General features: G+C 37.7%; 10 protein-coding genes and 1 non-coding gene across 11 annotated transcripts; 6 read left to right on the top strand and 5 right to left on the bottom strand.

The window, feature by feature from the left end:
- Positions 1-5: 5 nt before the first annotated feature.
- On the bottom strand, positions 6-1,281 carry SPOG_04651 (U6 snRNP-associated protein Lsm3). Its single transcript, XM_013167342.1, has 5 exons — positions 1,230-1,281; positions 1,099-1,191; positions 1,023-1,040; positions 840-954; positions 6-621 (listed from the first exon to the last, which is right to left on the bottom strand). The coding sequence occupies exons 1-5, from the start codon at positions 1,245-1,247 to the stop codon at positions 584-586; spliced, it is 282 nt and encodes a 93-aa protein (XP_013022796.1). The 5' UTR covers positions 1,248-1,281; the 3' UTR covers positions 6-583.
- An 87-nt stretch (positions 1,282-1,368) lies between these two features.
- Positions 1,369-2,523, top strand: SPOG_04650 (ribosomal protein subunit L15). Its single transcript, XM_013167341.1, has one exon. The coding sequence runs from the start codon at positions 1,478-1,480 to the stop codon at positions 2,231-2,233; it is 756 nt and encodes a 251-aa protein (XP_013022795.1). The 5' UTR covers positions 1,369-1,477; the 3' UTR covers positions 2,234-2,523.
- A 232-nt stretch (positions 2,524-2,755) lies between these two features.
- Positions 2,756-3,704, top strand: SPOG_04649 (nucleolar protein Nop52 family protein). The gene is made up of 4 exons (XM_013167340.1): positions 2,756-2,818; positions 2,862-2,969; positions 3,033-3,324; positions 3,428-3,704. The coding sequence occupies exons 1-4, from the start codon at positions 2,776-2,778 to the stop codon at positions 3,645-3,647; spliced, it is 663 nt and encodes a 220-aa protein (XP_013022794.1). The 5' UTR covers positions 2,756-2,775; the 3' UTR covers positions 3,648-3,704.
- A 152-nt stretch (positions 3,705-3,856) lies between these two features.
- Positions 3,857-3,928, bottom strand: SPOG_16200. Its single transcript has one exon. It is a non-coding gene; the product is annotated as a tRNA-Pro (tRNA).
- Positions 3,929-4,380: 452 nt separating this feature from the next.
- On the top strand, positions 4,381-6,413 carry SPOG_04648 (clathrin light chain). The gene has a single exon (XM_013167339.1). The coding sequence runs from the start codon at positions 4,408-4,410 to the stop codon at positions 5,086-5,088; it is 681 nt and encodes a 226-aa protein (XP_013022793.1). The 5' UTR covers positions 4,381-4,407; the 3' UTR covers positions 5,089-6,413.
- SPOG_04647 (peptide-transporting ATPase) lies at positions 5,518-8,601 on the bottom strand. Its single transcript, XM_013167338.1, has one exon. The coding sequence runs from the start codon at positions 8,126-8,128 to the stop codon at positions 5,759-5,761; it is 2,370 nt and encodes a 789-aa protein (XP_013022792.1). The 5' UTR covers positions 8,129-8,601; the 3' UTR covers positions 5,518-5,758.
- Positions 8,602-8,684: 83 nt separating this feature from the next.
- On the top strand, positions 8,685-10,853 carry SPOG_04646 (hsp90-like protein). The gene is made up of 5 exons (XM_013167337.1): positions 8,685-9,032; positions 9,106-9,132; positions 9,304-9,314; positions 9,358-10,264; positions 10,315-10,853. Exons 1-5 carry the CDS (start codon positions 9,010-9,012, stop codon positions 10,742-10,744), a joined length of 1,398 nt encoding a protein of 465 aa, XP_013022791.1. The 5' UTR covers positions 8,685-9,009; the 3' UTR covers positions 10,745-10,853.
- A 60-nt stretch (positions 10,854-10,913) lies between these two features.
- SPOG_04645 (CCR4/nocturin family endoribonuclease) lies at positions 10,914-12,512 on the bottom strand (the record flags this gene model as incomplete). The annotated part of the gene is made up of 2 exons (XM_013167336.1): positions 10,914-12,193; positions 12,278-12,512. 2 exons carry the CDS (start codon positions 12,510-12,512, stop codon positions 10,914-10,916), a joined length of 1,515 nt encoding a protein of 504 aa, XP_013022790.1.
- Positions 12,513-12,537: 25 nt separating this feature from the next.
- SPOG_04643 (RNA-binding protein) lies at positions 12,538-16,244 on the top strand. Its single transcript, XM_013167334.1, has one exon. The coding sequence runs from the start codon at positions 13,889-13,891 to the stop codon at positions 15,866-15,868; it is 1,980 nt and encodes a 659-aa protein (XP_013022788.1). The 5' UTR covers positions 12,538-13,888; the 3' UTR covers positions 15,869-16,244.
- SPOG_04644 (anaphase-promoting complex subunit Apc13) lies at positions 12,597-12,992 on the bottom strand (the record flags this gene model as incomplete). The annotated part of the gene is made up of 1 exon (XM_013167335.1): positions 12,597-12,992. The coding sequence occupies one exon, from the start codon at positions 12,990-12,992 to the stop codon at positions 12,597-12,599; it is 396 nt and encodes a 131-aa protein (XP_013022789.1).
- An 833-nt stretch (positions 16,245-17,077) lies between the features above and the next one.
- Positions 17,078-20,732, top strand: SPOG_04642 (rho-type GTPase activating protein Rga4). Its single transcript, XM_013167333.1, has 5 exons — positions 17,078-17,478; positions 17,559-17,614; positions 17,658-17,992; positions 18,059-19,735; positions 19,781-20,732. Exons 1-5 carry the CDS (start codon positions 17,437-17,439, stop codon positions 20,362-20,364), a joined length of 2,694 nt encoding a protein of 897 aa, XP_013022787.1. The 5' UTR covers positions 17,078-17,436; the 3' UTR covers positions 20,365-20,732.
- The last annotated feature ends 28 nt before the right edge of the window (positions 20,733-20,760 follow it).

Raw genomic sequence — 20,760 nt, 5'->3', positions numbered from 1 at the left:
GTTTATTGGAATGGAAAAAGTTATTCTTTTTTTTTGTAATAAGTAATAAGACAAAAAAAAAACTAAATAGAAGAAATAAATAGATAAAATAGAAAAAAAGAGAGTGGGTTGAAAAAAGGGAATGGAAATTTTACATTTATGGTGCGAGGGTGTGATTGTTTTGGTTCACTTGTGAGTTTTAAAAAATAAGGAAACGGACAATGTATGAGGAGGAAAACGAAAAAATTTAGAAAGTTGTTGGTTTGAATTTTGTTGGCGACCTACGTTGCTAGAAAAAAAAAGTCTACTTGAAAGGTTGCATGCAGATTTATAAGGGCTGGTAGAGAAAGATAGAGGAAATATACAAATTGAATTCTAAGAGAACGCAAACCAATCAAAAGTTGCTAGTTTCGTTTGAGAAAGGTAAATAAATAACGACAGTTATCAATTATTTCCCAAAAACTAGACCTATCCCAGGCTAGCAAAACATAACAGAATCTATTAAGGGGACTCAAATGCGGAAACCATGGGAAATAACATATCACATTAGTAACAGATCAAAAAGATTGCAAGGAAGAGTGTTATGGTGTCGGAAACTCGAGTTTTAGGTACGAGGGGGTGCAATAAGGATAACGGAATCACCTAGAAGAAATGTTAGACAAGAGAGGAACTAGAAAGGAGAACTATGAAAAGTGAAGCATGGTCTTTTGCTCTCCAATTGGAAATCTCCGGTAAAGGAAGGAAAAGAATGATGGAACCTTGGAAAGAACACCCCAAGCTTCTAGAAACAAGACCAATGATAAGGGATTACTTTTCAAAATCTTTTATGTATAATCCACTGAGTAAGGTGGAAAACTTACCACGAACAAAAAGCATCTCATAATGTTTTCGAATGTTTTTTAATGCTTTTCCCTTAGCAGGTTCTTCTTCATCAATAATCGTAATTACTTCTTCGGCATCTCCTAGAACCATATTCTACAAATTCAACAGTAAGTTATTGACCCATTCAGCCTCTTCTCCTGTGGAAGCGCAATAATGCATACCAGATGCTCGTCATAAGCCTGGAAAACTAGTTAGTACAATGCTTCTTCTCCTTTCGCTGCTTTCTTAAATACATACATGAAGACGTCCATTCAATTCACGATCACCGCGTAATTTCACATAAACATTTTCATCAAGTGAAAGGCGAACCAAATCAAGTGGTTCAGCAACCTAGATTCGTTAGATGCTTTAACAGACATTTCGCTTACAGACTGAGTAGATTCCATGGTAATAATTAAAAAGTTTTTCCTACTTTTTCAACAATCACCGGTTTTGGCTTTTGGTTAGCAAGGCATACAGGAAGGATGTGATAGGTAACAACGATGTCTTGTTGAATTCTAGTGATATCGAAAATATCTTTTTTAATCATCGTTCTAGCTCGCTATTCATAGCTTCATCACAGTAAGAGAGGAAGGGTACCAAGCTGAAAGCAACGCAACCCAATTTCATTTAAGAAATGCTGATTTCTTTTACAAAAGCTCTGCCAGTATGGAGAGCAAGCTGCTCTCCTCTAGGAAGCAAACTTTTGGGAATACGCTGGCTGAGTTTACTGAGTGATCTCAATAATCGTCCTAATGAAAAAAACAGCAAACGCGTAGGACGCGGACCTGCAAGTGGAAAAGGTAAGACAAGTGCCCGCGGACATAAAGGATCCGGACAGAGACGGGGTAGAAGAATTAAGCCTGGCTTTGAGGGTGGTCAAACCCCGATTACAAAACTGTTTCCTAAAATAGGGAGAAGTACTAGCGAAATCAAACATTATGTCCCATTAGGTCTTGGCCGGGTTCGCGCATGGATTATGAATGGCAGGTTAGACTCAACGAAGCCAATTACGATGAAAGAGCTTTTAGATAGTCGATGCTGTCGGGGCATCAAGGATGGCGTTGAATTGGTATCAGACAGTAAATCTCAAGATTTGGATGTCCCAATTCATATTGAAGTCTCCAAGGCCACCAAAGAGGCTATATCCTTTGTAGAAAAGGCTGGAGGTACGGTTAAAACGGTATACTTCAATTCTCTTGGACTTCGTGCCCATTTGCATCCAGAGCGATTTCGTACCGTTCCTCGCGCGTCGCTTCCTTCATCGAAAAAGGATATCTTGTACTATACCAATCCCGAAAACCGTGGGTACTTGTCAAATGTCAATTTACGGGAACACTATTACGGCGATCAGCGGTTTCCCTATGAAGCTTTACCAGATGAAAAGGCATAATAGTAACTGTTGGAAAGACACGCTTATTATGTTACAAAGCATTTTGCTATATTTTCCCCGCTCTCATCCTTTCTTTTTCGATGTTATCTTCCTTTAATGAACGCATTGTGAGTTGTTAGATGGCTTTTAATTAAAGAGTTTTAAATGTGAATTCCGATGCACCTTGTTACAATAATAAAGGGTACAATTTTGGATTGCGTTATGATTTGCATTTTGCCATAATAGTAGCTCTGGAAGTTGACGATTTTTACTTTCTGTATTCTAAATAATAATCTATCAGAACATTACGATTTCATATTGAAGTAGCAAATTAAGAAGCTCAATTTGCTCTGGATATAAGCAGTTCCTAAAAAACACTTTACAATGGAACGAAAAGTATGGAAGTAGAAAGAAAATCGTTTCCTATTTCAATAAAAGCTCTAATCTTGAATATCCATTGATTTTTGACTTCTTTTGTTTACTAAAATAAGGTACCCTTGCGCGAGTTCATGTTGGATACTTTTCTGGTAGGGAAGCATGGAACAAGAACAAGCAAGTTCAAAATGTCAGAATCCTCACCGTTTATTAAGAAATTAGCAGCAAACGGTATGAAAGGAAGTGGAAAGAAATGAAGTAACTAATAGGGAAGATCGAAAAACTAGAGATGAGGCCTTGATTTCTCTACAAAAGTTTTTGAGTCGAAAGAAAAAATTTGAGCGACTTGACTTTTTAAAACTATGGAAGGGTCTCTTTTACTGTACGTTGACATGTTGAAAAGTTGGTGGAAAGAAAAATTTGGTCGACTAACGCGAAAAACTAGGCATGTGGATGTCGGACAAACCTTTGTATCAACAGAAATTAGCCGATAATTTAGCCGGATTGGTTGCAATAGTGCATGAGGAAAACAGGATGTTATTTCAGGCTACGTTTTGGGAAACAATGGGTCGAGAATGGCCAGGAATTGATATTTTGCGCACGAATAAATTCTATATGTTGATGCGAAGATTCTGCGCTGCTGCTTTCTTGGAAATAAAAGCAAAAAGTGATTCGGAGGATTCATTGAAGCAAATGGTTGCTAAATACAATGAAATGTGGATGTCGGTTCCCTTCAAGTATGTTGCTGTTTAGGAGCAAGTAAGCGCCATGTCGTTGTCTCGCTGCTTCTTTTCATTTGATGAATTAATTTCTTCAAAATTAATTTGCTAACCTGTGTAGTCCTAACAATTTTTCGTATCCCAACGGCATCCTCTTTCACCTAGCAGATATTTGGACAGAAGAACTGACGAAGGCTTTTGACGAAAAGGTTCCTAAAGCTGATTGGTACTTGCCCTTTGATTCGTTAAGGAAAACAACAAAAAATACTGCTTTGAAGAAGACGCTACCTAAGCGTTTGGAGAGGGTTGCAGAGTACACTACCGCTGACGAGTCTTCATAAACGTCTAGGGAAAAGGGCTATGTGAAGTAGAAAAGGGTTATTTTGATGATTGGGATACTTTTTGTGTAATATAATAAATTTAGACTTTTGGGTTCAATTTGGTTTGGTTATCGAGAAGAATGTTCTGTAGGAAATATTTACAATCCAGATCCGCAAGGCGTATAAAAAAGGATGTTAGGAGGACCAAAGAGAGACCTACCAAAAAACAAGGGCTGTTCTGGGAATCGAACCCAGGACCACCATCACCCTAAGATGGTATCATACCACTAGACCAAACGGCCGCTGTTAGAATGTAGATGCTTTTGTACAATCTGTTTGCCTTCCTCTTTTTCTGACATGGATACAAAATTAAAAGAATCTAGCGAGTGCCGCTTTTGACAAATAAATTTCAAATATATATAAAAGCAAATTATTGAACAAAAGAAATCTTGATTCCTGTCCCTTCGACAGTTTCAATATGGACCCTTCAGTCATGCAAAACAGCAGAAAGAATTGGCAAATTTCGCTGGCTTTTGAACCATTCACGTAAATTTTTATTTCTATTTCTATTTAAAGGTTCAGTTCATTTTATTGTTTTCTTCTCAAAATATCTTTCGTCCTTATTTTGCTTTTATATTTATTTTTATCTTGTACTTATTGTTTACTAAGTAAACACAAGGTAAATCTTACGCTATACCTTATACCTCCCTATTGCAAGCTCAAGGGTAACGCGAGTAGACTACGGCGACAAGATGAAATCATTTACCCTCTACCAAACACCATGTCTCAATTTCCAGCATTAGAAGATTTTGATGTAGGATTAGGATCTGCTCCTGAAGGAAAAAGTGAGCAAACTGACTTCCTTGAACGGGAGAAACTGGCCCTTGGTGAAGATGCGAATCAATTCGAAACATTAGAAGACAAAGATGCGCTTTTAGGCTTTGAAAATGATCCAGAAGCAGAAAAGAACAATTTTGAGAAAAACTTTCCTCCTATCGATACTGAAATGCAGACCTCTGGCACTTTTTCGGCTCCCAAAACTCCTTACATGGCCCAAGCGGAGGTGCACCCTCCTGAACATGAATCAGAGGATTCGGAGCCCATTCACAAGTGGAAAGAAGAGAACGAACGAAGAATTCGTGAAAAGGACGAAGCAAGTCGAAGACTTTATGAATCCAACGTAGAAAAGGCAAGAAAAGCCATTGATGACTTTTATGAGAACTATAACGACAAAAAGGACAAAATCGTTGCAAAGTCCAGAGAGGAACAAAAGAACCTTTTAGAAAAGAATGAAGCTGCTTCCTCAGGCACTACTAGCTGGCAACGTATTTTGAAGCTTGTCGATTTGTCTGATAAAGCCGAAGCTAGCGGCCGCTCGACTCAACGTTTCCATGAATTGCTTACTAGTCTTGCTAAAGATGAATCTGCCCCTGGAGCTGGCGGAAACGCTTTGTCTGCTTAAATTGTACGCAAGGGTTCGAACCCTGTTTGGCAGAATATTGCAAGTATCTCTTTTCTAATTAAGCGCATTTTTGATATTTTTCTATGTTCAATGAAACATTTCTGAATCTTTCTTTTTTGTATCACGAGAACCTCTTTCATTTGTGAGTAACCTACTTTTATACCGCTATATATCTCTTATCTGTCAATTCAGTAATGGATAATGAACCGGTATGTCATTATGTTCTAGTGTACTGTTACATGATATACAACTTGCTGATTTTACCTTTTCTCGTTCGTTCTGGAATTGATATGGTCTGAGAAAGTTCGCAATGAATAAAATTCAATAATGTTGATTTTCCCTTCGACTTCTCTCCTTACTCGTAAAAGAAAAGCTATAGTCTCTCGAAACCTTGATACTTTTTGAAGATAAATCTAGGATACTCCTGGTGTGGATTCAATTTTTTTAATGAAGTCTACCCGTTCAATTAACGATTGAACATATCTCATGCTGCTTCTCTACTAGCTAATAATTCAATGAAAATATCTATTAAATATAAAAACAAAACAAGGATAACTGAACGCGTTAGCCGTAACTTCACGTCTGGGCATTCGTCTTCTAGTTCGTCTATTATTATTGCTTGCACGGTTTGAGCAAGTCAATCCAATAAACCAAAAAAGTAATTGTCTACCTACCGAGGAGCTACATCATCAGTCCTCCCCAACTGCCATTTTATCAATCGATAAAAGTAAGTTCCTGGTTGAGAGAGTTCATCAAACTTTCCTTTTTCGAGAATCTTACCCTCAGCAACGACTAAAATTAGGTCAGCGCTTCGTATGGTAGCTAGTTTGTGAGCAATTGTTATTGTAGTCATATTTCGATTCTGCATCAATGATTGGATAGTACGATTAACCATGACCTCCGCTTCTCCATCCAGAGCAGAAGTGGCTTCATCTAAAATCAAGAATGCAGGAGTCCGAAGGAGTGCTCTGGCTATTGCGATACGTTGCTTTTGTCCTCCGCTGAGTTGCAAACCACGCATTCCGACTTGGGTATCCCAAGTATCTGGAAAAGAATATATAAACCCACAATCAGCACGAAGAGCAGCTGCCTCTATTTCCTCTTGAGTTGCATTTTGATTACCATAAGAAATGTTATCTCTAATTGTTCCTGTAAAAAGAACTGGTTCTTGACCAACAACACCAAAGTGACGGCGCCACTGTTGTACATTAAAGGTAGAAATGTCAGTTCCATTAGCAAGAATTCTTCCAGAAACTGGATTATAGAATCGCAATAAAAGCTGAGAAAGGGTTGATTTTCCACCTCCGCTAGCTGCAACAATAGCAATATTCATACCGGGTTGTATTTCAAAGGAGAGATCTTTGAAAATTGTAGATTTTGGTCTCGTAGGATATGCAAAACCAACGTTCTCAAAAGTCAATACTGAATTTCGAATGGAATTAGGAACTGGTGTTCCAGTGGTTGGAGTAATTTGAGGAACACTATCCAACAAGTCAAACAACCGACTAGCTGCACCAAGACCTTTCATTATGTCTGTAAAACACCCAGAAAGACCTATGATACTTCCTCCAGCGTAAACAGTATAAAGCAAGAAGGAGCTTAGCTGGCCAACAGTAATGTCACCAGTAGCAACCATTTTACCACCCAACGCAAGTATAGCAATAACGGTTGCATTCCCGAAAAAACCAGTGGTGCCAAAAAACATACCACTTGCCAAGGCTTCTTTGCGAGCAAGGTTGAAGAGATTGCGAATATAATTATTATAACGATGGACCTCCTGGCGTTCTCCTAAGAATGCTTGTGTGGTACGGACGTTTGCTAGTTTTTCCTCTGAGACTCGAGTAAGATCACCTAAAGCATCTTGGGTTCTACGTGACAATTTACGAACGTATTCTCCATAAAAGAAAGCACCTAACGCTATTGGAGGGACAATCAAGGACATATAACCAGTAAGCGTTAAAGATGTATACAACATCATAGCAATCCCAGCGACAGCACTAACAGTACTTCTTAATCCATCACTAAGATATGTAGAGAGTGACTTTCCAACTATACTACTGTCAGTGGTTAAGCGAGAAATGATGTCTCCATGTAAGTGAGAATCATAAAAACGCCCATCTAAAGTAAGGCATTTAGCAAAGAGACGAGAACGGAGTCGAGATATGATATTTTCACTTAGAAGTCGCAGTGTCAAGATTCGACCGAAATTGCAAGCAGAACCAATCAAAAACAGACCAAGTAGACCCATATAAAAGGTGTTGGAAGGAATCCCCATGATTTCTGTAAATCCAATTTGAGTAGCGCCAGATCCTGCATCCAGAATCTTACCTACAACATACGGAATCGACATGGAAATTGAAGAGGAAATTAACAGAAGTATTGCAGCAACGGTAAACTTCTTTCCTTGACCTCTAGCAAGGACAAGAATATTAAAAAAGCTTACTTTTTTAGGTTCGGGAGGACTTTTGGGAACAGACTCCCCGGAAGACTGACTAATGCTTTGCTTCTGTCCTTCTGGACGCGATGGGTTACTAGGATTAGAAAAGCTATTTTGAGATCGATGAATTTTTGGATTTGGAGGAATATTCGGATTGCGTAATCCTTTGGAACCAGAAGAAAGTGTCGAGTTGTATCGAATACAAGTTGTGGGAACGAATGGAGAATAGATGCCATATGAGGGCAGGGAAGGATACGGGAAGTGCTTAATTGGTTGAAAGGAAGACTGAAGTGGGTACCTGGGTAAGAAAGGCAAAGATGTTCGCAAGGTCGGATTCATGAATGCATGGTGATGGACAGAGAACATACGATACAAGTTTTTAGGAGAAATAATACTATCCTTCGATTGAAAAGACTCCTTCGAGTGAGAGGAAGCAGGAAAAGATTGTGTTACAAACGATGCATGACTCAAAAGAGAATACTTTGTAGGAACCGATATCTTGGAGCAAAAGTTCACTTGAAACGAACCAACATTATTCAAAAGAAATTGGCATTGGAACCGACGGGGATGGACTGCATTTTTACGAATAAGGTCGACAACCATTTGCTTTATACATGAAGACAGGAAGAGTATAAACACTTACAAGAATGAATAAAAACAAATTCAGCTCACCTTTTTCAAATGGATTCTTGTGACGACAAATGGAAGGTTTCACTTTTTACCACTTGACAAAAGTTGTGGTAAAGATGTAATTCGACAATCAAGCTTGATTCCAACAAAAGACTGTTCAGTTTCCTTAAGTGGAATTTTTATAAGGTCTAAGAATAAAATGAACGCTAGTCCGTTTGATCTTTACTTTTAACGGTTAGGCATCTCGTTCATTTCTGGAGGAAAAATTTAAATACTACCTTTGTACACAGTATTTATCTTCTAACTAGTCATAATGTTTTGAAATCCTCTTTTCTATTCACGTATTTTCAACGTTTTGTCGCAAAAACAAAACGTTGAAACTCACTTTTTCGTGAATTCTTGGATCCATTAATCAACAATTCTGAAAAGTTCATGTTCATTTCCAATTGAAAAAATAAAAGTTTTTTATGAAATTCAATCTCTATTCACATAAATATCATCTAGTATGTCTGCTTTTTCGACGATTTTCTTTCAGTCTTGCCTTCACCATTTCCAGAGAAATCTAGTATATATAAGCCAATACCGAAACTTGAAGGCAACCTTCTTAATTCAACTTCAAACCGAGAATTTTATTAAAACGGTGAAATCCTTGATAACTATTTCCTTGAGTAATACTTTGTACTCTTGGTTTCGTTGATATACAGGCTTGCTTTGAATAATTGCTTCTTTTACGTTTTGAAAGCTCGCCAAACGGTAAAATCGTCGAATTTTTCTTTTTCATAAGAATTTGAAAAGAGCTCATTTGTTATTTGTTGTTTTTGTGTTACAATTTGCATTCATTACTTTAGTGCATCATGGCAATAGATTATAGTAAATGGTATGCAGCTAGGAAAGAAGAAAGATAAACGAAGCACATAATATTCAATTGTGCTAGACTAACATGTTTGCAGGGACAAACTTGAGTTGAGCGATGATAGGTAAGTGTAATTTCTCCTTTTCTTGATAGCAGTGTGGCCGTTCATGGAACGGAGTTTAACCAGCTTGACTTTCCAATAAGTTTTTTCAAGGTTGACGCTGGTATGCTGCAGTCTACTTTTATGAATGATGCATAAGGACTTTTTTTCAAACCTTACTAACAAATGTTGTAGTGATATTGAAGGTTCGTTTATATATGACGGATTTAGTTTTCTAATTTTCTCTAGTACATCCCAATGTTGACAAAAAATCGTTTATTCGCTGGCGCCAACGTGACATTCACGAGAAGCGTGCAATGAGAAAACAAAAGATGGAAGACATCAAAAGCGCTGTATCAATGAACCAAAGATTAAAGGATCGCATTGCTCAGATGTATACTTATCTTCAGGAGTATTCCCCATCCGAACCACTGACTTACCTTTCTTCCTTCTTGCAATCGAAAAGTCAAGAAGATTCTGAACAAGCCGTAGAAGGAGGAATGTCTTATCATCAGATGCTAGTTGCTCTTTTAGATACCATTAAGAAGGCTATTGAAGAGGAGAACAATTCTTCGCTAGGCATTAACGAGCAATATATCAAGCATCTTCAGAGCCATGAGAAACGCCTTGACGATTTGATGATGAAAGCCAAGGAGGAGTACGATGAACTTGAGTCCGAGAGCAAGAAGTATATTACTTCAGAAGATTTGCACATTGGATTTGATAGCACACACGTTCAAAAGAAAGAGGAAGAGTCCAAAAATAAAAAGAAAGAGAAAGAATCTGTTCAAGTCATCGAATCCCTTAACGATCCTAGTCCATCTACTCATCAACAAGAGGTCGGTTCAGCACAATCTTCATCCGCCATTACTAAGGCTGAACAAGAGGAATCTGATTCGGATAGCGTTTCATTGTCTGTTGATGGAACTAAGTTCTCCCAAATTGCTTTTGGTGACTATGCTGCTTCCGAATCTTTCTTAAAGGAACATCTTCATCTGCTAGCTGAGGAATCAGAATCTGATTCAATTTTACTTGAGGCTTTTAACGCTGAACTGGAAGGTAAACCTTGGTTAGCTAAGCAATTTGTCCATCAAGCCTTATTACTCAACTATTGCCGACAACTTGGCCCTGGTGGAATTACCATCTTCTTTCAACGGTATGCTTTTTCACAACACTTCAAAACTTCAGAGCTAACAGAAATTGTAGTGTTCAAGATCCCAATCACCAAGCTCGGCGCTTATTCTTGGAAGATGTTCAAAGTACATATAACCGCATTCACGAGCGTAGTCACGCTATGGCAAATGAACAAGCTCAAAATGGAGAAGGTGTTGAACAGATTCAACTCTGTGCCGTGGATGCCAATACCAAGCTGTCCATCATAATTCCCGAGAAAGACGCTACAGAGCCTGAGGTGAAAGCTGCACGCGTGACTTTTGAGTCATTCCCCCCTAACCTTCAAAAAGCTTTGGAATCTAATAACCTTGATAAAATAAATGCTGTCCTTGGTAAAATGCCCATTGAGGATGCCGAGGAGGTTGTCGAAAAACTCAGCAGCACTGGCATGCTTAGTATTGAAGAAGGAATCATAGATACCACGAAAGGTGAAACTATTCCTGAACCTTCTGCTCAACAATAACTTTTTTCAGTTAGAAACTGCTCTGATTATTATGATCAATGAAATTTAATTTCAATTATCGAATTGATGTAATGATATTTCAGTCCAACTTAACAATAAACGGATTTACTATTATTATTATTATATATATATATATATATTTTTTTTTACATTAGAATTATACTTAAACTCATATTAACTGAATGGAGGCCATTAAAGCAACATGGTCGCTGGGATATCTACCCTCTAGAGGTTCTGCCTCTTTCATTTCGTTTGAATGAGGAATTCGAAGTAAACTTTTCAGCTTTATACCGTCAACAACTTCATTTACAGTTTTCTCTGTTCCAGAATTCCGGTCCATAACAAAAATATAGTCTAAATGGCCTTGGTAAGTATTAGCCCAATTTGTGAAAGCAGGATGCTCAAATGTATTCTTTGCATTTTCAGGATCGACGTGTTTGTAACCATAAGAATATAAGCTAACAAGTCTAGGATTTTGTTTGTGTTGCTCATAAAAAGAACTGTAATGCGGTACAAATTCATTCTGCACATGTAGGATTCGCTTTTTAGATGGGGTAGATGCTGAAGTGATGGAAGTAGGAGTAGAAACATCACTTTCGGTATCATTTTCTGATTGCTTAGCTGGCGATTGATATTCAGCTTCTTCTTTTCCTTCTAATTCAGACTCTCCAAACACGTAATTCATACTGCGTTCAATAATATCGGTAGCACGCTGACAAATGGAAAAAGGCTTCGTAGTCATCGCAGGATAGTTTGTATCAAAAGGTTCTGTATTGAAATCGCCAGCAATAATTACAGGCCAATCTTGATGGGCCTCAGCTATAGCCTTCACCTCCTTTACTAAAATAGCACCCTGGCGAAGTCTTTCGTAAGAGCCATAAGGATGCCAAAACAAATGAGTAGTAGCAAGAAAGATACCTCTGGAAGGATTATCAGCACGTTCTAATGTAACACAACTGCCAATATTTTTTGTATTCATTCTTCCTGGTAACTCATGGTGATCATCATAGTGAATAACGTCTATTTTTAGGTTTTTAAACAGAGAGTTTCTCCAAAAAATTAAAATTCCATGTGTTTTTCCTTCAGCAGCTTGAAAAACCAAGTCAAAACCCATGCTTTCCATCAGAGGTTTATAAAAAGAAGGAATGAATTCGGCATCAACCTCTTGCATACAACCGATATCAGGAGCATAAAACTTGAATTCATTTTCAAGAACTTTTGAGCGGTTTTTCCATTTCAGGGCTTCTCCGCTATGAGGGAACATGGAGCGACGAATATTTGTCTGAGCTAACACATTATAGGTCATGACTTTAATATTTACAGGTGATTTATTTTCATCAAAAGGAGCGAAATTTGGTAAGGTAAGCATGTCTCTTTTTATAAAATCGGTATTGAACGCACGGGGTTGATCTTGCTGAGGCATGAATTGTTTAAGAGCAGCCTTTTTTGCTATAATAATGTTAACAAACGAGAAAGAATTATAAAAAAGTCGCTTCAACTAGTAGGTCAAGCTCAAAAAGATTTGTAACATACCCATCTTCTCTGCCTTTTTTTGGCGCTGCAATTCAATATACTCTGGTGTTACAAAAGAAGGAGCACCTTTTTTGGAGCCATTCTTTGTTTCTGGTTTAGAATCGGCCATGTGGATACCTCTGAAAAAAGAAAATTTCAAAGTGGTGTGTGGTAAAGGTGCAACGGTTGTAGCTATTAAATTCGCAGATGGATAGGATTCGATGAATTTCCTCAAGCGGAAGGCACGAATAAGCATGAAAGAAGAAAACAACAGTCTGCCATTCTAACGTAAAGAATGATTACCAGAATCCTTTCACGGTTTTGGAGAAAAGTAAATGGTTCACCGAATATAACGTATACTTGCGTGTTCACCTTGGTGCTTTCGGTTTGCTTGTAAAAAGCTAGCCATAGGGATAGGATGAAACAGATTCTTCTTTTGATTTCCTTCTGACACTTCTTCCGTTTGAGATTGTGATCCTTGCACAAAAGCAAACTGATCGACCAAATCATCCAAAGCCATATCCTTCCAAGCCGGTTCATGTCGTAGCTGCTTACTTCTCATGAGAATTAAATTCGCACTTGAATGCTGAATTGTAAGTTCATCTTCTGGCATGGGAGGCAGGTATTCGAGACGAACTTCTACATCATCAATGGGCAGCTTGTCTTTTCGCCATTCCGAAGCAAAAAGAACCACTCTTGGTTGGTTCATATGTATTTGACAATAATTGGAATCCATTGAATTGACTTTTGCTACGGTTCCTTTCAATTACGAAAATCTGCGGTTCTGTCACAAGTTGGTTTTCTCCACAGCTGTAAACAAACGCTACGAAGTCCCTCCTCCGACAATCAGAATTTCCAAAACTATTGAAATTCTACTGTCTCTGTACTGTTAAAAAAGCTCTGATTACGATTACAACTATCGATTTTCTAAGAATATGAGCTGAGCTACAGGCGTTGAAATTCCTGCTTCACTTCTGCAACGAAAATACCGAAACTTTGAAATTTGAGAAGTATTTAAGAGAGATATATATTCTTAAACTACTTTATAGGTTTAACCTATGTTTATATTTATCCTTGTCCGCTCTTTTATAAACAATAGTAGCCTATGTGAGAACGGCCTTCCTTAAGGACACATAAAAACATCCATTGGCACTGGTTTCTTTACGGCTTTAGTGAATACAGTTAAAAAGAGACAGTCCTGTCTAGAACTGTAAACTGTAAACCTATAATCAGAAGCAGTCAAGTCTGCATCACTGACCAGTCATCGAGAGTATGGATGTATATATATTCCCCAATCCTCCTCTTTTCTCTATCTCTCTTTATAAACACAAAAATCGAAAGCTTTCATAGCCTAGTCTTCACTGCTTTGGGCACAGCGGATTGTTTATTTACGTTAGGCTTTTGAAATCCCCATTTGTTTACAATATCGCCAATCTCCATTTATAACAAAACCATTCTTACGTCGACGAAATAAGAAAAGCCAATACTCTTTCAAAGAAATCCCTTGAAAAATCCCACTTTGACAGTCATCTCAATCATTACAAGTTGCTCTCTTCAGTAAGCCTAGCGTCATTCCATAAGCTAAACCTATAACTTTTTTGATACTCCATCGATTTTGCAGTCTTCCTGAATATGGATTCTTACGTTTTGTCATTTTCGGTTCCAGATCCATCTTTTCCGCCTTCAGAAGAAACAGCCCTTTATGCAAGCAAGTGCAATTTTTATGGAAAAAATCCTTACGAAAGCATTAGAAAAGCTGCTGAACTACGCTGTACCGAAGTTCAGTCTCTTTATCCGGTAACTGTTAATCTACATGCGAAGCATAAAACGCCAGACATAAGTGTTTCCCGCAATGAGATAGTAATTGTAATCGCAGGAGCTTATGAAAGTGTATATTCAGCCAAAATATACATCCTTCAGTCCCTTCCCAAGCTTATAACTAGTCGCATTTTGCTTGATGAACCTCTGGAAACCCTCTTATTTGATGAAGAAGGGTTCATGTACGAAGACGCGATGAAGCATTTCGATACAATCTCAGAATTGACGGGAGCTAAACTATACCTTATTCATCGTTCACTAAGTAGTGGTATAGAAGCTGAAGTAAGCACAGGGCGTGGGTTCAGTTATCGTCTGAATGAACAAGAAAGCTTTCGACAAAAGCATTTAGAGTTTACACGTTTAGAATTTGGACGAGAAGAAGAAGCTGATAGCTCATATTTTGTGGTTTTTTACGGTGATTACTGTAGCGTGGAGCATGCACGTATCAAGTTTCTGACTCTTCTTGATGAACTTCGTGGTCTTTCAGTTTTAAGTATTCCCATATCCGCTTCTTTTCAGCCAATTCTTATGGGAAAGGCGTATTACAGCTCTGCAGGGCTAAAAGCTACTGAAACGATGAATATGTATACACTTCCGTTCTTTTCTGATATGCTACCTCGATTGCAAAATATGCCGGAACTCAATTCGTCGAGATTAATCGTTACTGGAGAATCCGAAAGCCTAAAGCGTTTAGAAGAAGCGTTTTATTATGCTGAAGAACATTTAAAAGTATTCACGCACATTATGGAACTATCTTTCACCAAGCTTATCGAATTTTTAACGAACGAAATTGACGAACTACGACTTATTATGGAAGAAAATTCTTCTTTTATAAGATTTCCCGATTACTTCAAAGAGGGAAAAGGCTCATGCACAGAAAACTCACACATCAAGATTTATTCCTCAACGCTTGTTAATGCCGAAAGAACCGCTCTTCGTTTATCCAAATTATCGAGTAAATATGTTGAAGGCAGAACAAAGTTTGATGTTCATGACAGCGAAGAGTTTTTGCGAAAGAGAGGTTCTTGGAAAGATTTAGCATTTTTAGAAAAGAACACATATAGTTCTAAATCTTCCTCTGCCACTTCACTCGTGAGTTCCTCTACTGAAGGTAACAGTGCATCATTGCAATCACCAGGAAAATTACTAGTGCCACCTACGGAATACATGCTTCAGCTAGCAATTATCACAATGGCTTCTGGAGTAGAGATGCTTCTAAAAAGTAATGAAATCACGTATTTGGGCCAGGAAAACACCACACCTATTGCCATGGAAAAAGCAAGCAAGGTTTTTCACAAGTTCGGATCTTCCCAATGGCATCAAATTCTTCTTGACGCCCCAGCCAAAGACCTTGACTTCATATCTGGAAAGAAGAATGGCAAGTTGGACAAAGTGAAACAACAATGCAAGTTTAATTATCATAACGGAGACATTATTTTCTGTCCAATGTCTTCGACTATATTCACAGTCGACATCTATGGTGATGAATTAGAAAGAGTAATAAAGGGAATGAATACTATGCTTCTTGAATTTCCTTCAGAAATGCACTTTTTTATTCCAGAAGAGATACACAAGAAACTTATTGGGTTCCGTGGAGAGCAAATTCAAAGAGTGACGAAGCTATACAACAGCTATATAGAGTTTTCCACGACTCCCTTTGACTGTTACGGACACAATGTTCTTATAAGAACTCCGTCAAAGTTTTCCGAGAATTTATGGGCAGTACGGTCTTTATTCGTCAAAACCGCAGAAGGACTAGGTTACGGTGTCCCTAAGTATTTATATGCTGTCTAAGTATAGATGACAATTTCGCGCAGATACTGTTCTTGAGCGTTGTTTTTACCGTCTTATGTCATGCGAATGTTGGTTTTGAACCGATAAGAGAACACACCTCAAATGCCTTTTGTGATGTTCTTGTACACGATGTTGTAACTTTCCTTTCCTTGATTAGACTTTATTTCATTTGAAATCGTAAATTCTAAGGTATACATGCCAATTCCCAGATTTGATTACTTCCTTTTTTCCTAGTAAGTCATGAATTAAATAACCGGAAATCCTTGGAAAAATTCATAAACGCAAAAATATTCGATGGTTAGATTCTTACAATAAAATACAAAAGTAAAAAAAAATCTCAACATTTTAGAGCTCCTCTTGGGTAAATCACATTGCAGATAACCATATAAGAGAACAACCTAACCTGTATAGGTAAAAGATCTGCTCCTTTTGAACCATTTGGGATTTATAGTAAAGAATTGAATCAAACAGAGTTGTGTCTTAGCCAAAGTACTAAAGGCTTGAAAAATTGTCAAAGTTGGAAATGATCAATTCAACGAGACCAGACAGACCGTTTTCATTATATAATAAAGCTATAGTACAAGTGATTTTAGTGCAATGTAAGTGAGTTGCAGCTACGCGTAATTTACAGGGTAGATAACTTTACAGATCTCAATAGCCCCCATGAATGATATAGCCTTCTCGAAATTTACTTTTGTTTCTTTCGAACTTTGGAAAACTGATGAGACATTACCGAATTTGGAAAGTTCACTGTCTTTCAAATTGTCGCATTTGATGCAGGATTGGACAAATGCTGTTACTTTACGTCATTACAAACAATATTTCGAGTGTAAAGAAGTTCGTTTGTTTATTATTATTTATTTAACTGAATTAGCAGGTATCATCTCAAAAATGGATTCATACTATGAAGTATATCAATGAAACTTTGGAAAGGAGAAAAGCACACTCCTTCTTCGTTTCCCTACCTGACTTGAACGAATGTTATGAGAAGAGCATAAGCTTTGATATCACTCAACTGTTACGAAAGTTTATACTTTGAATAGATATTAATAGAATAGTCGCTGAGAATTTCTCAGAATTAGCAAAGTTCAATGTACCCTCGTTCATTCGATTAATCGACAGACAAACTCCCTCGTAACGAGAAAGCTAAATTGAGTTGCAAAATGCTTGAGCCATAATTTTAGGGTAGCAGCACCATCCTAATAGAGCGCCATAACCAAACTTCAAGCTCAGTTACCCTTTCCCAACCATCTTACCTAGTGTCTCTTGACTAGGCAAATGCTTATCGAGTACTGAGAAACTAAAAAGGAAAAAAAATAAGAAAAGGAAAATATATTTAAAGTTTTTTTTTTGGTAGGAAATTTTTGTCATATTTATTTGTTTTCAGTTGCTTTTCTCTTTTTGGTGAATAGGAATCCTTCTACCAGATTTTGAAGGTTCTTTTCGTTTTCATTTTGGTTCTGTTTTTGGTTATTTTGCTTGTTGTCACTCTTTACCCTTATCCTTCCTTACTGCTATTCATTCATTCTCTTTTTGTACAGCTTTTTTCTATCTAAAATAAAACTAGGATGGCTACACAGCCATTGAACTTTTGCTCTAAATGCTGGAATGTAAGTTCTCATTTTTGAATGCCACCACATTTCTGAAAAAGTTCCATTTGGAGGGATTAGACTAACTCCGCTGCTTACAGGAAGTAAAAAACGATTCCACAGTTTTCGTTTTTGGAAAATACTGGCATGTAAACTGGTAAGTTCAAATCATTTGGCCAGGATATGCTAATAATTTTTAGCTTTTCATGTAGCTGTTGTGATAAAATTCTGGATTCATCATCTGATAAATATGTTTTTGAACAAGGGAGTTTGTATTGCAACGATTGTGTAAAGCTCTGCAATTACTGTGAATCTCCTATCCTTGAGATTACCGTAATGGCAGGAGGTCAACCTTACCATCCATCTTGTTTTTCGTGCTCAAATTGTCATAATAATCTGGATAGTAGCACGTATGCAAGATCCAAAGGGCATATGTATTGTCTACCCTGTCTTCGCTATGTTCAGATCAATCCCCAGTCATCCACTGAAGACGTTATTCATAAATTAACACGGGTTCCTTCGAATCCTTACGAAGGTACGTTCTTAGCAGTTCGCTTTTCTTCATTGTCTGGATATTTTACTAACTAATTCACCTCATCAGGTATCTGTCATTTGGAGAAGACTCCTCAAAAAATTTCAAATACTATAGAGTCATCCTCTTCACCTTCTGAACAAGTATACTCTCCCAGTGGTTTTCGTCCTAAGCTTTCAATCCAGACGTCATCGCCTGAAAATATAAATGCTTCCGTTCCTTTACAACCAATTCAAGAGGTTTTAGATAATCAGGAGTCTAAGCCAAGACCCTGTCAACCACAAGTCTTCGTTTCTCCTGTCAATCCTATCACTCCAGGTGCCCAAACGAATAATATCCTTTCTGGATCTTTTGAGTCTGCCAAGTCTGGCTTTTCCAATACTATCGACTCTAACCTTCTAGCTTCCGAATCTCTCCATCCTAATACTCAAAACTCTATTGAGAGAGATATGCAAATCCATTCTCCAAGAAGCGAGCAGTTTGTACATCCGAAGTTTCAAAAAGCTGCTCCTTTTTATTTTCAATCTCAATCTGCTACCAATTCTCCTTCCAAGCATGGTGCTCTTAACAGTCGTACAGAAACGTCACCTAGCAAATTAAGGACCGCTTTTCGAGACGTAACCAATAATATAAATGGCCAGACCTCTAATGTTCGGAATAGCATTTCGAACAATAGAGATCTCAGACAAGAGACTTTTGGAGAACAAGATTATTCACCGACAAGAGGTCAATTTCCTCGATATCCATCCAGATTGTCAAAAAAGAACCCTTGCCTTTCAAATGACTTAGGCACTCAACCTTCACGTAATGCGATAACACCTTCCTCTTTGACTTTTTCTCCCCGTGCTAAAAGCTTTACTTTATCTCAAGGCAACGCAAACCATATGTTTGAGCGTAGTCGAAGACGCAGTTCTTTGGTTCGTGCCAGTGATGTATTTTCATCCAACGTTTTTGAGTTTACAGAAGAACATGTCAAGGATCTAGTTGCGGAAGTATCATATCTTCAGACAGAACGGGGCGCTTTATTACAGGAAATTTCAACCTTAGCATCGTTTACTGATACCGTCCCGTGTATGCCAGCTGAATTATTGGAGCAAGAGTTAGTATCAAATTTAGTGGAAAGATTTGATAACCTGTCGAAATCATTCCAGTCGGAAATAACATCCTTGCTGTTACGACGGGATGCCTTGTCAGCTACCGTTACAAAATTGCAAAATGCATATAACACAGCAACAGAAGAAACTGCCTATCTGAACGTTAAGAACACTGAATTAGCGAGCCTAAATAATCAATTGGAGAGAGAACTTTCGACTTTAAGAGAATCTGCCCAGAGTAAAAGAAAAACATCGTTTGGGTTGTTTGGTAGAAAATCTGGCAATTCAAGCTATTCACCTTCGCCTTCTCAATCTCCGCGTGAATCATCGTCTAGGTTACAGATGGTTGCCTCGAGCCTTGGGTTCAGACCTAAAGATAAGGAAAGTAATAAAGATAATGAAGGCTTTAAACGTAACTCGAAACTTGATCTTAGAAAAAGTCTATCGAAAAAATTCCAATGGAAGAGAGAATCAAGAGTTCCTACACCTTCAAGTATCGTTGAGGAGACTGGAGTAGGAGAACAGGAAGATAACGTTCCTGAAGCTGGCTTTTGTAAACTGTGTGGAAAGTACTCGACCCAACTGGGAGGTCATTATCAGGATTGTCTCAGCTCCACAATTGATCAGCAATATCAAATACAAAGAAACAATGGTACGCTCATTTTTGACTACTTCATATTGTTATTAACCTAACTAGCTTCTTCTGCACCTTTAGACTCTGAGCAGTTTGACAGTGTAAATCAAACATTGATTAAAGTTCCTTCTCTTATTCCAGCATGCATAAATTTCGTTGAGACTTATGGCTTGGATTATGAAGGTCTTTATCGGAAAAGTGGTGCAACGTCCCAAATGAAAAGAATATGGACATTGCTGCAAGAAGAAGACGTTGCTCTCCACCCATCAGATGACATTTCTGCTGTGACTTCTGTACTAAAACAGTACCTTCGAAATCTCCCAAATCCTATTATAACCTTTGAAGAGTACTTTTCTTTTATTTTAGCAGGAAGTTGTACCTCGTTTCAAGAAAAGCTTGAAGGGTTTAGAGGCGTTATTGAAAGACTACCTTCCGTTCACTCGACAATCCTGCGCTTGATTATAAAACATTTGTCCAAGGTTGCTAAGTATAGCTCTGAAAATTTGATGAATTCTAAGAATTTAGCTGTCGTATTCTCTCCCACCTTAGTGCGAGATCCCGCAAATGAACGTGATGTCGTTGACATGACAATAAAGAATTATGCTCTTTCCTTTTTAATAGATTACGCTGACGAAGTCTTTCCTTGATTACCTCAAGCCGGCAAGACGATGTTTTATTATGTCTTCCATGTCATTCTTTTCCTTTTTTTTTTTTTCTGGTCTTTAAAAACGTTTACAAATTACGATCTTTGCCCTGCTTAACTAATGGCATTGCTTCTATTCATTTCTGCCCAGATGCACGTCGTTCGTTATATAATTTGCTTTTTCATACATATAAGGTTTGAAAGCTTCACTTTTTCAAATGAAAACAGAATATCTTTTTGGAAATAACACTACTAAACAAGTGTTTACTTATATGGGAGTTCCAACCAAATAATATCTCCTACTGATAATACCTTCTTTAATTAATTTAAAATGAGCACAAAATCTAATGATTTCATTTCTTATTTGTATTCTGTTGACTTTTTTCCTTTAGTTTACTCC

This window comes from Schizosaccharomyces cryophilus (genome assembly GCF_000004155.1).
Source record: "Schizosaccharomyces cryophilus OY26 unplaced genomic scaffold supercont4.2, whole genome shotgun sequence".
Classification (NCBI taxonomy): domain Eukaryota; kingdom Fungi; phylum Ascomycota; class Schizosaccharomycetes; order Schizosaccharomycetales; family Schizosaccharomycetaceae; genus Schizosaccharomyces; species Schizosaccharomyces cryophilus.
Note: the sequence above shows the minus strand (reverse complement) of the source record. Positions and strands in the feature narration are given on the sequence as shown.